General features: G+C 38.6%; 1 protein-coding gene and 1 long non-coding RNA gene across 2 annotated transcripts; both read right to left on the reverse strand.

The window, feature by feature from the left end:
• Positions 1-108: 108 nt before the first annotated feature.
• LOC149814201 (P-loop NTPase domain-containing protein LPA1 homolog) lies at positions 109-4,391 on the reverse strand. The gene is made up of 6 exons (XM_089990031.1): positions 4,268-4,391; positions 2,495-2,684; positions 2,265-2,410; positions 1,446-2,171; positions 588-689; positions 109-492 (listed from the first exon to the last, which is right to left on the reverse strand). Exons 2-6 carry the CDS (start codon positions 2,631-2,633, stop codon positions 196-198), a joined length of 1,410 nt encoding a protein of 469 aa, XP_089846157.1. The 5' UTR covers positions 2,634-2,684; positions 4,268-4,391; the 3' UTR covers positions 109-195.
• Positions 4,392-11,058: 6,667 nt separating this feature from the next.
• Positions 11,059-13,991, reverse strand: LOC149814202 (uncharacterized). Its single transcript, XR_016427838.1, has 3 exons — positions 13,889-13,991; positions 11,788-11,958; positions 11,059-11,691 (listed from the first exon to the last, which is right to left on the reverse strand). It is a non-coding gene; the product is annotated as an uncharacterized LOC149814202 (long non-coding RNA).
• Between the last annotated feature and the right edge of the window lie 2,404 nt (positions 13,992-16,395).

Here is a 16,395-nt window from a genome sequence, read left to right on the forward strand (position 1 = left end):
ATGATAAAAGTTTTAATGTCAATTTAATTTTTTCATTCAATTAATCTTATTAGATCCTGCCAGTACATGAGTGAATCTTTGAAGGGAAGGTGGCCAACTGAAATAAAGTTTGTATTTAGAGATGAAGCCCTAAGAGCCTGACTTGGGCTCAACCATTTTATTTCATTGATTTTTTAAGAGGAATAGCACAATCCATTAATCGATAGTATCTCTGCATACATCCAAAGAAATTTTGAAAGTTTTTGCTTTCTTGAGTCTGGCCGAATGATTTTTCAGGACAGGAAGACTAACAGAGCGGTTGTATATTCTGCGTTCATGAGCTGGTCTTCCTGATGCTGTCCTAGACAGACTTCTTTCAGCATTATCATAAAGAGCAACAGAAAGGACTTTCATATCTGTCCTGAAGCCATCAGAACTCAGTAATTCACCCAACCGATCATCTTCAAGCTCTTCATCTGACCTTGTTGAAGATTCTATCACTGATCCGTCGAACTGGTTGGTTTACAATATGAGAATATCAGGAAAGATGTTCAATTAAGGTTTCAAAGATGCAATTTAACTCTTGCTAGAATAAAATATACTTTTACCTCATCCTCTCCAAGTTCTTCAGTTTCTTTGTCGCTGCAGCTGTCCTCTGTCTCATGGAAAATCTCTTCTTCACTTTCTGATACTGCTTGTTCTTCAATGAGCTGACAAGCACATTGACCTTTGTTAGTATAAAACCCATATGAAGAATGATAGTGAAATTCTTTCGTCGTGCATACACCAGCACAATTGAGAAAGCAATCACTGGCAGGAGAATCAAGAAGTGGGTAGATGGTTGGCAGACAGATGACAAAGTATAAGAAAGACCCACAGATTTGGTATCAATGAGTAAAATCTCATTACTTATACACCTAAGTAATCTGACCATGCTGAGAACTTACTTTGGACCAATGCATTTAAGTATTAAAATATATTTTTAAGGATAAAATGAACAGTCCAAATTGCACCAAAATACAAACATTGAGCTCGCTCAGAAAAAAGAAAAAAGAAAAAGTAACCGTTGAGAAAGAGGATTTTCACAGCTAAATTGTTGGATGAAAAATGCGAGTACGAATGAACCATGCTAAATCCATCTGTATGGTCTGATTTACTTGAAAAATGCAAAACGCACAAGTAGATGAATATATATAAATATAAGAACAAGAAAGGGTCCCTCATCATAAAAAAAAGGAACATGGAAGGGTTCTTTCCAAAAATTTTAGTTCTTACGAAAGTTGACTTCTAGTCATGGAAATTTGGAGGAACCTTCTTAGGAGTTAGTTCTGTGCTAAGATGTAAGCCAAAAAAGAAAGGAAGACTTCTTTTTCACCGACAGGGGGTTTGTTGCTGAATTCCATGTGTCATGCAGGTTCTACATGTACGGTTAAAATGAAAAAGGAACTATAGAAATGAAAACCTACATCCTTTGCATGGGCTTCTGAATGCAGTGGAGAGCTAGAGCATGAAGAATATAGAGTCACCTCGTCTCCATCTACTCTTGAACCATTTATGCTACTAATGTAACTTGTCCCTTCCATGTCGTTCGGCCAAGATCCAATGCCAAAATTACCAAACTGTACATTGACGGGCTCAGAAAGGCCAATCTGTAATGGCCCATATAGAGGATTCCCAACTGTACTATTATTATATGAAGAAACTCCATCACCATTTTCAGAGGAGAAAGGCCATGCTTTGGAAACAGAACCATCAGAATTTACAATAGCCATAAGACGCCTTGAAGAACCTTGTCTCTGGATAATTTTGAACATGCATTTTGAACTTACAGAATTTGCATCACACTGTTTGTGATATTCATCACTGGCCGCCTTAACAGTATTTGTAGCCATGTCATATAGGCTTACACCCATCTGCCGCTTTCTCAAACAGCTGAAGATGGTTGCATGTATAGAAGCCACACTTCTATCAACATTTGTATTATTCACCTTGGGAACCAAATGCTTGTCTGCTCGTTTGCACAAGTAGTCTTGTATGGTGCGTATATTTGCAATGTACTTGACATACTTGTTCTTTTTCGGATCTAGGGTCATGTACTTAGCACGTATAGCAAACCGTTCTAAATGCTTCTCTTCCTCTGCTATGTAGACCAGGAATGGTATAATGGATGAATGTTTCCTCATCAGACCCATCTGAAAGTCAAAAGTGAACAAAACAAAAGTGTGAATCAGCTTACCAACATACATGATACATAACAATCAATTCATCTAGGGACAAGATTTTACCACAAAATTTAGACTCAAATGTACTCCTTCAACTATCACAGATTCTTTGCGGCCCTCCCATGAGGTGATCAGCTTGTCAAGGCTATCAATTACCATTTCACTCTGTGCCTTGTAGCCCTCAATGGCCATGATCTTAGGCCCAATTGCTTCAGTGGAAAGATACGACATAAGCAACATCAATTCCCTCTAAGAGACTACAAAGAAATTTGTTAAAAAGAGAGTGACAATACCTGGTACGGAAATCAATTGTCCATCTTTCTTTTTAGCCTTTGCCTGAGCAACAGATTTGGGATCAAGGTACTCTCCAGCATGATATGTAGAAGCCCACAATAGTGGATTCTCCTTTTCATCGGCAAAACTTCTCATCATATGTCGAATTGAATCAGTAGATACAACAGTTGTAATTCCAAGTCTACTAGCCTGTGCATTAAACAGCATGCATATTTTCAAAATTCAATCAGAACAATTATACCAAGCGTTCAATTAACTGTCTTAAGCAGGTTCCATCTTCTTTCACACTACACAAACCTGCCAACAATGAAAAACCGTCCAATGAAATGACTGGAAGCAAATTTTTCTTTCTATGCCGGTAAATTCAGTTCTCTTCTCTCCAATCTTATTCTCATTTCATATACTGATTAAAGACAATTTCATATAAAAAGTTTTACCAGCCTAATAGTTTGCCGAATCATATTATTCAGATATATTAAACTAAATTTTGTTTCTTCAAGTTTTTCCATTGATTGGAACTATGTTTTTCCCTCTTAAATTTACTTAGCTGAATGTTGTACCTATTTTTCATCTAAGGATCCCCCTAATTAGTAGGCCTTTCCCCCCCAAAATCTCCACCTGACCCTCAATCATTTTCCTTTTCTTTTCCAAAACATTTGACCTTCTATTTTGCCGAATGAAAAGCTTTCCCTAATTCTTTTTACTCCTTTTTGGTTTAATCTAATAGTGTTTAATCCGTATGGCCAGTTACCTAAGCTAGTACATATATAATTCTAAAATAGTGGTTTACAATTTCGGTCAGACCAATTTTAGCAGGTCAGATCTGGAAATAGATCCACTGAAGCACACAGTCCCCAACCCAGATCTGATATGAACCCAGTTAAGGCCTATTGGAGGCTACACCTGAACCTAGATCCACAATTCCACATGGATGCACCTACTTATGGCCTTAAACTTGAGTACCTTGTGAAATGAAAAGAGGTGGAAGCACCAATAGAGCAAAAGGCACTCTTTAAGAGTGACCACTAGAGCCAAGCACACAAACACCAAATGTGCACACACAAAACTCTCAAAAATAGAAAATGACTTAAAGTCATAAGTTGGGTATTATTGAAGAAAAGAAGAGAAGGGTGAAAAACCCATACATTTACAAGGGGGAACCTCCTCTTTATATAGAGGAGGAAAGCATTAAAAGAGGACCATAAAGGGGGCTCCCTTCTAGTCGTTGGGAGCCCCAACGGTCATAAATATGACTGTTGGGGCCCCAATGACTAGATAGGTGGGGCCCCTTTATGGTTCCAAAAAGTAAAAACAGAAAAATTAAAAAGGAAAAAGAAAAAGGGGAAAAAGGAAAAAAGGTAAAAAAGAAAAAAGCACATGTGGAATTACCAAAACACCCCTATCGGGTTTTTGGTTTATACAAAACAGGAAAAAGCTATATTATTATGTATATATACATATATACGTATATATACTTATATATATATACGAATGTATATGTATATCTATATTTATATATACATAATTTAACAAATCACAACTAGGTTCAGACAAAAGCTAACCAAATTAGATGTATTGCATCATAGAGTAAACTACAAAAACAGAACCAGAAGCATCATTTGATCATAACTCATGGTTCATGCGTCATAAATCATCACCAATAATGGAAGGTACTAACAATTCCAATTAACAGAAAACAAAACCTAGTGCTCATTTGACTGAGTTATTATAACAAGTCATGCAAACCAAAATGACAAGGATGATTATAATACCAGCAAAGATGAAAGAGTAGACTTGCCACATCCGCTTGTACCACAAAGCAATATGGTGATTGAGTCCTTCCTTTCCCGAAGCCTGTCAAATTGAGTTATAAGTTTACAATTAGTTGAATATATAAATACATTATTATATACATTATGTATACATACATATATATATATACATTTATATATTTGCTACAATCATTCATATGTACAAACACAATAGCGAATCTCTTTTTGTTTTCTATTGTTTATGTTCTTTCTTGCATTCTTAACGCTACACTGTCACACGGATACTCCATTTTGACTGACGCTCCCTATCCCTTTGTATACAAGTCATACTGGAAACTTCATAAAGATGGCTGTATCCCCATTTCCGCAGCTGTATCCATGTGACAACCCCAATGGATGTGATCTACATTGTCTACTTTAGTGTGGATCAGTGGTTGGTCACTGGATTCTGCTGTGTGAGCATGATTTTGCAAAAATTGACGGTTGTCAATGCAGTTTTTAGGCTAGCCCCACACCCCCTTCCAGTTGGTAAAACCCTTGAGATGACCCCTGTCCATTGGGGAGTACACCCAGCTTCGACCTTGCAGCAATGGATGCCTCCTATGGGGGTAGAACCATGGTCGCTCCATGTCAGGTGATAAACCGGTCGCCCCTAGCTAGGAATGAGTAGCCCTTGTGGACAAATGCACCAAAACCTATGTCACAGGGATTCGGCTAGGAGGGTGCCGCACCCGCGTCGACGCAACTCGACGCGGGTGCGGGTGCGGGTGCGGCACCGGGTGCGGTCAACTCGATCCTGGGTGCGTTGACCGCACCCAGGATCATTAATGTCCATTTTAAAAAAAAAAATTTGCCCAAATGGGCTTCGAATTTTTTTTTAAAAAACTTTATGCTAGTCTGTCAGCTGCTGACAGACTAGCATAAAGTAAGTTTTTCAGTTTTCACGCACAGCTGCTGACAGCAGCTGTCAGCACAGCTGCTGACAGCTGCAGCAGCTGCCTGTCAGCTGCTGTCAGCAGCTGCCTGACAGCTGCAAAGTTTTAAAAAAAAACCCCGCCTATTCCCCAACCCCCTTTTTAAAAAAAAACCCCGCCTATTCCCCAACCCCCTTTATATATATATATATATATATATATATTACTTATTACATTTTTGCCCCTGCCGCACCCCCGCACCCGGGTTTTTTGGAAGTGCCGAATCCCCACACCCGCACCCGCACCCGCGCCCGCACCCGCACCCATGTGACATAGACCAAAACTTGTCAACACAAAAAGGTATTTTTTTGTCCAAGAAATACGACCCAAGTTTCAGTCTCTAACAAATTGACCATGCTGAAATTTAACTCATCTACGGGGTCAGATTGAGTCAAAACAACTTGCACCATGAAACCTAACTCCTAAGTCATATATTGTTAAATGTATTTGTGTACATCAGAGTTGCCAGTTGAGGAAGCGGGAAGCGAGACACTTTCAAAAAAGTAGGAAGCGGGGAAGCGTGGGGCCACTTAGAAGAAAATTATGAACCGTCTCGGAAGCGACCTAGGAAGCAAACCGGAAGCGAGGGGGAAGCGAAAAAAACAAAAAAATGGGGAAGTGTGGGGGAAGCGCGCTTCCCATAAAAGGGAAGCGCGCTTCCTAAAAAAGGGGGACACTTCCCCTCACGCTTCGGAAGCGCGACGAAGCGCGCTTCCCCTTTACCCTAGGCGCTTCCGGTAACTCTGGTGTACATACATATTATGTATATATATATATATATATATTTTAATATATTTTATTTTTCTTTCTCATGTATTTTCTTGTTTTTTTCTTTTTGTATATTATCCCCTTTATAGGGGCATTTTGGCCATTGTTAGCTACCTGTTAGACTGGGTCTAACGGCTAACCAGCTAGCCGTTGGGACCAGCCCAATGGCTAGTCCTCTCTCTCTTTGTTGTATATATAAGGGGTAAACTCCCTTCTGTTTAACATGATTGTCTTAAACATTTTAAGTGTGAATAAAATATTAGTTTATATCGTGTGCTATTGTGAGAGTGCCCTTGTGGCCTTGTATTTGCCCATTAGAGGTTAGTGTATTGCCTTTGTGGCCTTCTACATGTGCACTTTCTTGAATCCTCTTAGTAGCATTGTCAGGACAGTCTCATAATTATTTTTTAATATATTTGTGTCCATACATGGTCTCATTTTCCTTTTTTGAAAAAATTTTGTAATGAGAAAGAATTTGTTTGTAAAGTTTGTATACTTGAAAAAATGAAAGCTCTTCATTTTCTTTCTAGATCTTACTAGACTAAGAAATCCTTTGAATTGGTGAATTTGAATGTGTGGGGACCCGCTCCGGTCATGTCTAAAGGAGGATTCTCCAACTATGTTACATTCATTGATGATCATACTAGATATACTTAAATCTATTTCCTTAGAAAAAAATAAGAATTTTTTTTTTTGTTTTAAGGATTCTCATAATTTAATTAAAAATCAATTTCAAACTAACAAGCTTAGTTTTTGTTCGGATTCAGGAGGTGATTTTTTGCCAAATGAATTCATATGTTATTTGAAATAAAATGGTATTTTACATCAATGATCTTGTTTAAAAGCCCCTTAATAAAATGATCTTGCCAAAAGAAAGCATAAACATATTATAGAAACTAATCAAATATTACTTATTTCTAGAAATAATTTTAAAAACTTTTGGGCCGAAGCTGCTCTTACCGTCGTCTATTTAATAAATAGAACGACATCTTCCGCCTTGAAAAAGATCTCTTCCCTTAGAAAAGCTTTTGAATATTAAACCAGATTTCAAAAGATTAAGAATTTTCTGTTGTAAATGTTTTGTTCTTTGTGAAAGAAATAATAAATTGTCTCCTAAAGCCATTGAATGTGTTTTTCTTGGTTATGGAGAAAATCAAAAGGGTTATAGATGTTGACTTAAAAAATTAAAAACTTTATATTTTTAGAAATGTTACTTTTCTTGAAGAAGAAAATGAATTTGAAAAAGATGTGACTAAGGAAGATATTGATTATTCTTTCTTGTTTGATTTATTGTCCAAGGAAAAGAATAAATCATCTAACATTAATGAAATTTGTGTGAACGATGTTGATGATGATTGCATTACTAATGATCCAATGATAATATTAATGATGATCCTTCAAACCTTTCTAGAAATGAAGACGATATTAACAAAACCAATGATGTTCAAGAGTTTAAGGTCGATTCTTGGCATACAATGAGGAACATCCATGTGCACTTGATAAGTTTATGCAAAACCAACCCATAGATGAGACCAAACTTAAAAGATCAGATTGTAAATCTACGGATCTAAGGTTCCTAGCTATGTCACATGGGTGCGGGTGCGGCGCAATTTTAAAAATTTTGGACACGGGGACTCGGCTATATATATATATCCAGTGTGTGCATATACAACAACAACAACAACTACGCCTTCATCCCAAAACAATTGGGGTCAGCGATATGAACCAAAAAAGAAATTCATTTTGGGTCTTCCACATGAATCCTTTTCCTCCAATCATTTCTATCCAATCAATATCGTGCCATTAAATCCTTTCCTATTTATGAAAAATGCTGCATGCTTCAGGTAAATTTATGAAAGATAATCCTTTCCTATTTATGAAAACCAAACATACTACGGGATGCACATCCAGTGTTGGTTAAACAAGAAGGAAGCATTGCAGGCCCCCGGGATGAACATGTTCGCTGCTTCTCTGCATTGGTCTGAATGACCGGCTAGAGAAACTTGATCGGATTCCCTCGGGGGATTTACAGAGAGAATGACTGTTTGGGATCTTTTTCCCAAGCTGCGCTGATAGGCTAAATGGCTCTGTTTTGGAGCTTTTGCCATTGTCATTGTGGACTCCATGGTTGCGTGCATGAGAAATGGCTCTGTTTCAGACCTCACCCTTGCCATTGTGGCCTCCATGGTTGGGTTTGGATCCTGATGAAAGGGAGATCTTTTTTTTCTTTTGAGAGCCCTCGTGTGCAAGTGTAACACACCCCACCCTCATAAATAAGTCATATAGCTTTTTCACTAACTTCATTTTTTCTTTGGTTCACTTGTTACAAGAGGCTAAGGCTGTGCCTGTTCCCATCAGCGATAGTTTTAAAATACCAAATTTTTTATTCTATTATTTTCATAAGCTGGTACCACAGTGGCCAGAAACGAGTACGCGTGAGGGTTTAAAAAGTTTAGGGTATGTTTTTATTTGAAACACATTGATACGATTCCAAAAAATAGTAATACGGGTTTCTAATAAATGTTAATACAGTTTCCAAAAGAACTGGTACGAGCTTCTAAAAAGTTGATACAATGTGTATATTTTTACAAAGATTCCTACAAATTAAAATAGTTAAACAGAATATGTAAATTAATTATTGTTGTATAATAATTCTTTTATGAGTTATAATATTAAAAAATCCTAATAAAAATAATGTCTTTATAAAATGAAATTTGTTTTTTTATGCAGAATTGCTAATAGAAACCAACTTGATACTCATTTATAATGTTATAGAAACATGTTTCTATGCAAGATGGTACATGTTTTTCAAGTAATTGAGACGAGTTTCTTAAACATTTGATACTTCTTTTTATGGTTTCATAACTGAGCTTCTTACTGGTTTCTGATACTGATAAGAATAACACGCGATACGCTAGGGTGCATTGAGTACCAATGCAACTATGGCTGTAACTATCTAAAAAAATCAGTGTTTTTAAAAAATGTCAGCAGTTTTCAAAATATTGCGAGTTTGTTGCGATATTAATGTGATGAAAAAACACTTCTATTATTTTATATATTTTTTGCATTTTTAGATATTTCAATCAAAACACCTAATAATATCAGATTTAATTAATTTATCCACCAGTCTCCAACGTTCTGCCTGTACAAAGAAGGTATGCAGCCAATGTTTTTCAGATCACAGTTTTTTTTTCATTCCGAGATCTGCAAAATTGACTTGATAGCAGATGAGGCCAGGGGTGCCTTTAAGGGTAATACCATCAGGAGTCCCTTCGATACCGTTCATCCACGCAATAAAATTTTTTTTAATCTCAGCCGTCCACTCATTATGCTCTAAATGACATTCATATAGAGCATCAATGTCCACCAAAAGAAATTGTGGAACCCTGTATTTTTGAAGTGGGAAGTTTATTTCCTGTATTATAGGAAACACACTTCACACTCACTTTTTAAATAATTTTCCTTTCAGTTCCCACCCAAATCCTATTATTTTCGACTCACTTCCTCTTTATTATATATATATATATATATATATATATATATATATATATATATATATATATATATATATATATATATATATATATTCGTTTCTCATAGCTTGATACACGTTTCCCTTTTCACTTCACAATCGCTTCCAAAACGTATCCTTGTTTAGTGCTTCATTCTAATTTTTAGCATTCGCTCTATCGTTCCTACTTCATGCATCATTTCCAATATCCATTTATGTATTATATAAACAGTCCGACCATGGCGGCTGGATGCAGTTCATCACATGGAAGGATGCATCTGTGTAAGTTGGGCTGACTTAAGATGAAAAAAATGTGGCTGTTTGCTCGCATGATTGTTTATGTTTCGGTTACTAACATAGAACACAACATAATGTTTAGTTCAAAATAATATGTAGGATGAAACACCACCAACAGCAGATTGTATCATCCCTGGAACGTAGCTTTGGAAATGGCAACAGACTACTGGTCCTAAGGAGGAGGATGCTCTCGACGGCAGGCTGCCGCTGGAATTTGTCCGTAGGGGCAGTGAACCATCGATCAAAACAAGGCAAATCATTCATTCAATGGACTGACCGGACGTGGATCAGAATCATAACGACAAAACAGAAAGCAAGCATACTTGTACTTGGGAGTTACCAGAACTGGGGTGAAGGATGGACATACAGCTATTACAGTAGCCTCTTTTTTAAGCATAATACAGTCAGTCATGCGACCATTTCCCACTTGGATGTTAAAAACAAGGGAACGGATAAGATTGATTCAAACCAAAAGCACATTCAATAGAAAATGCTGATCCGAATCCAAATCTGTTTCAAAACAAGACATGAACAAACAAGTCCAAATTCAAACCCAATATTCGTTTAGATCTTATGTTAAAATCCACATGGGAGAAAATCAAGGCACAGCACTGAACCCAATCCGTTTGCACCCCCACACAAGTGTCAGGTGGATATCAGCTTGGACCAGCTTGACAGGCCCGATGGATAACCACACCATCACTGTGCAGTCAAAATATTTCAACGGGCTCACTGCAGCCCAGCTTGTGTTTGGGGTCAGCGCAACCTGAACTCAGACTCTGACCAGACCAAAAGGGTCAGGCACCTAAACCAACTCGAATGACAGGTTCACTTGATCAGTTTGGTGAAAGTTGGTTAAGGCTCACTGGTTGGGATGCTTCATGGCCAGTTCATTGGATGCCATCTGTAGCCGACCAGGTCCACCAGCATCAGCTGGCGAACTGGCCAAACAGAGATAACTGGATGATGAACCCACATTAGATAAGGTCAAATTCTGGAGCCGGTAATCCGGATGGTTCAATGTGAGCTCAAATTACCAAGACAGGACAATTGTGCTTCATTTGAAGAACGATCACCAAGCCATGCAAAAATTGGCTGTACAGGAGCAGAGAGAAAGCAACTGAACCAAATCATATAACAGAGCCAACGCAAAGGATATTTTGCAAAGTAAACACCCCATTCTGACAATTCAAAACAAAACTAGCAGTGTATTTGTTTCCACATAGACCACAGTGAGCTGCTTTTGAGTAGAAAGAAATATTCATCCACAACAAAGAGTGTTGAAGAAAGCATTATCTACAGAAAGGTAACAGAGAAAGGTCTTTACCAGGAAGGTAACAGGGAAAGGTCTTTACATGAGGGTCACTGGATGCAGCATTCCAGGATGATGTGATTATAATGTTAATCAGAAAAAGGCCACCCACTGTAACTCCTTGGAATGTTATCTTCGTGGGCAGCAGAGCTACTTCCGGCGGAGCCACGATTAGAGCTCGAGTTTCCCGAGCGGAAAGGCCACAGGAAGGAAAAAGGATTACGCCTCCCTGGGTTATTAGAGTTCACATTGCTCTCCCTCCGGTTTGTGTCGCTGGCAGATGAGTTCCTGAGACTGCTGCTATTGGAACGCCTATCATTTGCGGTTAACTGTTCAATCAGTTCCTCAAGACCCTGATTCGTAACATGATCATCAAAGTTGGCAGGTATGCGCCTCAGTCCAATCCCGGAACCCCCATAAAAAATTACTTGTATCCCACCATTGCTGATCATCTCCGCAGGTATTTGCCCTCTGAATATCACAAAAGGACCCAAACCAAAACCTATAGGTCGTTCTTGACCTTGAGATCCGCCTCTCACATCAACCTCACGGTTTCTCCTCCCTGGCCGCGAGCCAAGGAAATCAGACAAAGCTTCCATCAGTCAAATATTTGGCCGATCATCATAATCAAGACCAAGCAAATCAAAAAGACCATTACCATTCACCTCGTCAAGATCTTGAATGAAACCACCGCCGCATCTTGAACAAACTGTGTCCCTTCCAGAGAGATTCACCATAGTCTTGCATTGGTAACACCAATGCGTACTTCCGTTTCTAGACATTTCTTAAGATCTACAAATTATTCCTCTTTACCAATCCTCTAAATCTCCTGGATGAATATAAAAAGTGTAACCACAGTGTGGCAACCAAAACCAAAATTTTACATCAAAACTACCCCTTATTTTGATCCAGTCCCACTTACCAGCTACTAAAAGAAACACAATCGCAATAAGTATGAATTAGCTCATTTTTTTTTCCCGCTCGACAATGGAATATACTGTTTTATCATTTCAACCAGCAAATTTAGAAAAGAAAAGCCCTAACAAACTTCTTACAACCAAACAGATCAATTCTAATGCATGCATCAAATACTATTTATGAGTTGCAAAAACAAAGTTCATTGGAAAAGAAAAAAATAAATCCAAAAGCAAGAAAAGGTGAAATTAGCACCTCTACCTACAAATTAACCAACAAACACACCAAAATCTCTTATTCATCCAGAGCTGCCAAAAGAAATCTGGTTTGACAGAAACCATAATTGAAAGCACAAATTAAGAAGGATTAAAAAACTTTGTAAGAAAATTAGAACCCCAGTGAAGAAGTTTGGCCAAAAGAACAAAACCAGAAATAGGAACCTCGTTTTCCCACAGTGCAAGGGTCAATACAATGCCATCATACACAATTCGAGAAAAATTACACAGTAACCACATTGAATTAAGCGATTAAACATAACGAGAGGAGCCTTAATCTACAAGCAATCTACTATCAAAAACTGATCTTAAGTAAAATTTGAATGCGTGCAAATAGGGTCCAAAGAAAATGAACAAAAGCAAGGAAACCCTAAACTTTTAGGGTTTTGAAAACAGTACATGATCTCCGCCAACTTCACAATCAGAGTACAACAGAAGCCTCCTAAAGATTTATCAAAACACCGAGGTTACCGATGAAACCAAACTCGAGTGAAGATCGTTACGCACATCACAAATAAAACTGTGAATTCGCTTAAAAGTTAACAGAAAAGGGGAGTAAACAATCCATATCTTATAGAGTTTCATCATATTGTCATCACCGTGACGATGACCATCAACAAGCCTTATCTCATAAACACAAGACCGGGGCATAGATTAGCGATCTAAAATTGATCACCTCAATCACCAAATTATATGGTTAAAGTAGACAATACTAACTTAAAAACCGAAGTATACATCATGCAAGAAAAGACACTAAAATTCAAGTAAATTGCTGTCAAAGTCCAATAAAAGCAAATAAATAAATAAATCATAAAACGGCAATTAAATGCCAAAATGGCGACGAGACCCTAGATTTCGAAGTTTCATGACAAAAATCGCACAGATTCTACTCAGGCGCCTCGGAAAATAAGACAACTCCGATATACCACTCAAAACAAGGAAGAAAAATACAAAAGCACCATAAAATTCGTCAAGCAGTCAAAGACGCAAAAAATCAAGAAAAACTCAGCTAAAAATCTGGTAAATTGTTGTCAAAATCAGAATAAAAGCAAAAAAAAAATCATAAAACGCCAATAAAATGCCAAAAAGGCGAACAAACCCTAGATTTCAAAGTCAGATGACAAAAACGCACAAATTCTACTGCCATCCTTCGAAAAATAACGCAACTCCGATCGACCACTCAAAACAAGGAAAAAATGCACAAAAACACCGTAAAATTCGTCATGCAGTCAAATGAACGAAAATTCAAAAAAAGGTCACTGAAAATCATAATAAAAACAAAGAAAACGCCAATAAAATGAGACGAAACTCTAGATTTCACCGTTCCGGACGATTCTGCTTCCAACCCGCTGCAAATCAAACACGAAAAACTCCTTAACCACTCAAAACAAAGAAAAGCGCACAAAACCCTTAGTTTTCGTACGATCGGCCATTAAGAGCTGGAATATTGAAGAGAATCGTAAAAAACCCGCCAAAATCCACCAGAAAACAGCAAATTCAACCCGATCAAGAAAGAAAACAGAGAATCAAGATCATGAGTAGTAGTAAGAAGGGGGACGAGTAGCATACCTCGAGAAGGAGAGCTACGAAGACTTCCGAGGTAGAGATATCACGGCGGAGGCTCCAGAGAGAAGAAGAAAAGAAAAAAAAAGGAAATATTAAAAAGATAAACGCGAAAGATTCCTTCCAGGGCTCAATTATTCCGTCATTTCCAAATAAGAATAAAATAAAGAAAAATAGAAATGTGAAAAAGATCTTTTTACCCTTTCCGTTTTTCGAAATCAGCATTTCAATAACGGACCGGATACGGTTCGGAGCACAATAAATCTGGAACCAAATTTTCGAATGCGAGTCGGATATTATGAACTGGATTCGATGCAGGAAAGCTGAATGTGGATCTAAATTCTATAAGACAATAGAGAACAGAAAGGGTAGAAATCATAGATCTGAACCCAGATTCAAAAAGGTTCGATTATTTAAATCTGATCTTGATCCGAATAGTCATTCCTATCTTACTTTAAGATGCACATATAAGGAGGATTTATCAGATTTGGATCGAAGGTATGAATGTATCAGATCCTGCTTAGTGTTGGTAAGTCGCAAAGGACATGGTTTGTTAGGTCTGACCACTGGATCTGGTACCTTTTCTATGTAGTGGAAGGTCCAATCAAAATCTGTGTTGGTAGTCGGATCCGGATTTCACATGGATAGTTGGTTTTATTCATGAGTGTGTAGGTTTATGCTTTTGGACCTGGACTTTCTGATGTTAGAATTTGGATCCTGGATCCAGAGAAACGGACCTGCCAGGATCAGCCCATTTGTAGGAGAACCGATCCCAATTTTACTGTAAAAGGGGAATTGGGTTCTAAAATATTCATCGTGTTTGAGTTGGATTAGAGTGTATTTGAACCCTATCCGAAAGAACATGATATTTCAACAGGATCCAGATCCGACGTCCAACCATGTACAAGGATTCACTTCTGAACCAAATTCATGCCCATCGAATAAAACCATATCCAGAAAATGTGTGCAGGCCCATATAGTTGCTGGTTCTGGTCAGATCTTACTAGGTCCGATATGGAAATATAAGGTTTTGGGAGCCCTCATTGGAAATTTCCCTTGAACTGGAAAAGTCTTGGCTAAAGTCAAGCAGATGTGGTTCGCCAACATAAAACTTGAATTATCAAAATAACGGAAGGGAAAATAACGGAGAAAATTTATTTTACCTCCTTAAGAAAGCAAAATCAATGCTAACAAATTGTTAAAGGAACTTAAAGCAAAAATATCTTACATAACGTACTCTTGGGGGTGCTTTTTAACTGGTTAATATGGACATTGTTAGCAGTTATGTTTGGATCCGGATCCGGATCTGGACGTGACTATGAGGTGAAAAAACTCCATCTTAAAATATTTCACGTGTAAATGTACTGGATCTTAGCCAGTTCTTTGATGAGATCTTTTATGCGGTTCATAAATCCGGGTCCATCTATTAGTGGTATCTTGTAGGTTAGAACCGATTATCTGACGGACGTATGACATTAAGCTCGAACCCAGGTTCTATTGGATAGAATTCGGGCTGTTATTGGGTCATGTTAGACCCCAGACTAGGACATGCTCCAGTTATATTAAGTTGACCATGCTGGTCTTACGGATACTTGGGTAGAAACTTGCAACTCTGACCAACAGCTTGGATCCAGTTCCAAACCGGATGGGACCAACTTCGCTGTAAAAGATCCAAGTTGGCTCAACGAGGATGTGGTCAACTACTACAAGAAAAACTTTAATTAGCGACAGACGTTTGCGACGAAAACAATTCATCATTGATTTGCGATAGATTAGCAAGAGAAAACTATCGCTCGCTAACATTTATGTAATTAGCGACGAAAAACTTCCGTCGCTACTCCATCGCTACTTGGCAATAGAAAAATTCTCTCTCAAGTTCTTTCGCACTTTAGCGATGGATCATCGGCATAAATTTTTTGTCGCTACTCTACCGCCAAGTAGCGACGGAGTAGAGACGAAATTGTTTCGTCACTAATCCGTCGCTAATTTCTCCCGTAAAACCCTAATGCGAACCCTTTTTCCCTTTCTGTTTCATCTGTCTCCCGCCCGTCGACCTCCTCTCTCGTTCTCTCTCTCATTGCTCCCCCTCTATGTTTTCAGGCGGGCCCTGTTCGGCGACCTCCTCTCTCGTTCTCTCTCTCGTTGCTCCCCCTTTGCGTTTTTCAGTGAGTTGACGACCCTGCCAGTGACTTCTCATCGGCGCCTCCCGCAGGTAACTCTCCCCCTTTCCCTCTTGCTTTTTTCTTTATGAAATAAGGGTCATCGGCGGTCCGACAGAGGGCTGCCAACCTCTGTTGGAGCCTCCCCCTTCCCGCTAAGGTTGCCGGAGGGCCAGCAGAGGCTCGACAGCCTCTGCCAGTCCCTCCCCTTGCCCCGATCTCTGGCAGGACAGGGGGCTTCACCCTTGTCCTTTCGAATGCCGACAGGGGGCTTCGCTCCCTGTCCTCTTGACTTCTCCAGCAGTGGGGCTCCGCCCCCCTATCCTCGTTATGATCGGCATTCGGAGAAGCCCC

The sequence above is a fragment of the Nuphar pumila genome, chromosome 15 (assembly GCF_984573655.1).
Source record: "Nuphar pumila chromosome 15, dmNupPumi1.hap1.1, whole genome shotgun sequence".
NCBI classification, from domain to species: domain Eukaryota; kingdom Viridiplantae; phylum Streptophyta; class Magnoliopsida; order Nymphaeales; family Nymphaeaceae; genus Nuphar; species Nuphar pumila.

Coding starts and splice junctions, on each gene's coding strand:
- LOC149814201 (XM_089990031.1), bottom strand. CDS start 2,633: ATGATGAGAAGTTTTGCCGATGAAAAGGAGAATCCACTATTGTGGGCT. Junction 2,411..2,494: donor ACAATTGATTTCCGTACCAG/GTATTGTCACTC, acceptor TTTCCACTGAAG/CAATTGGGCCTAAGATCATG. Junction 493..587: donor AAGAACTTGGAGAGGATGAG/GTAAAAGTATAT, acceptor TAAACCAACCAG/TTCGACGGATCAGTGATAGA.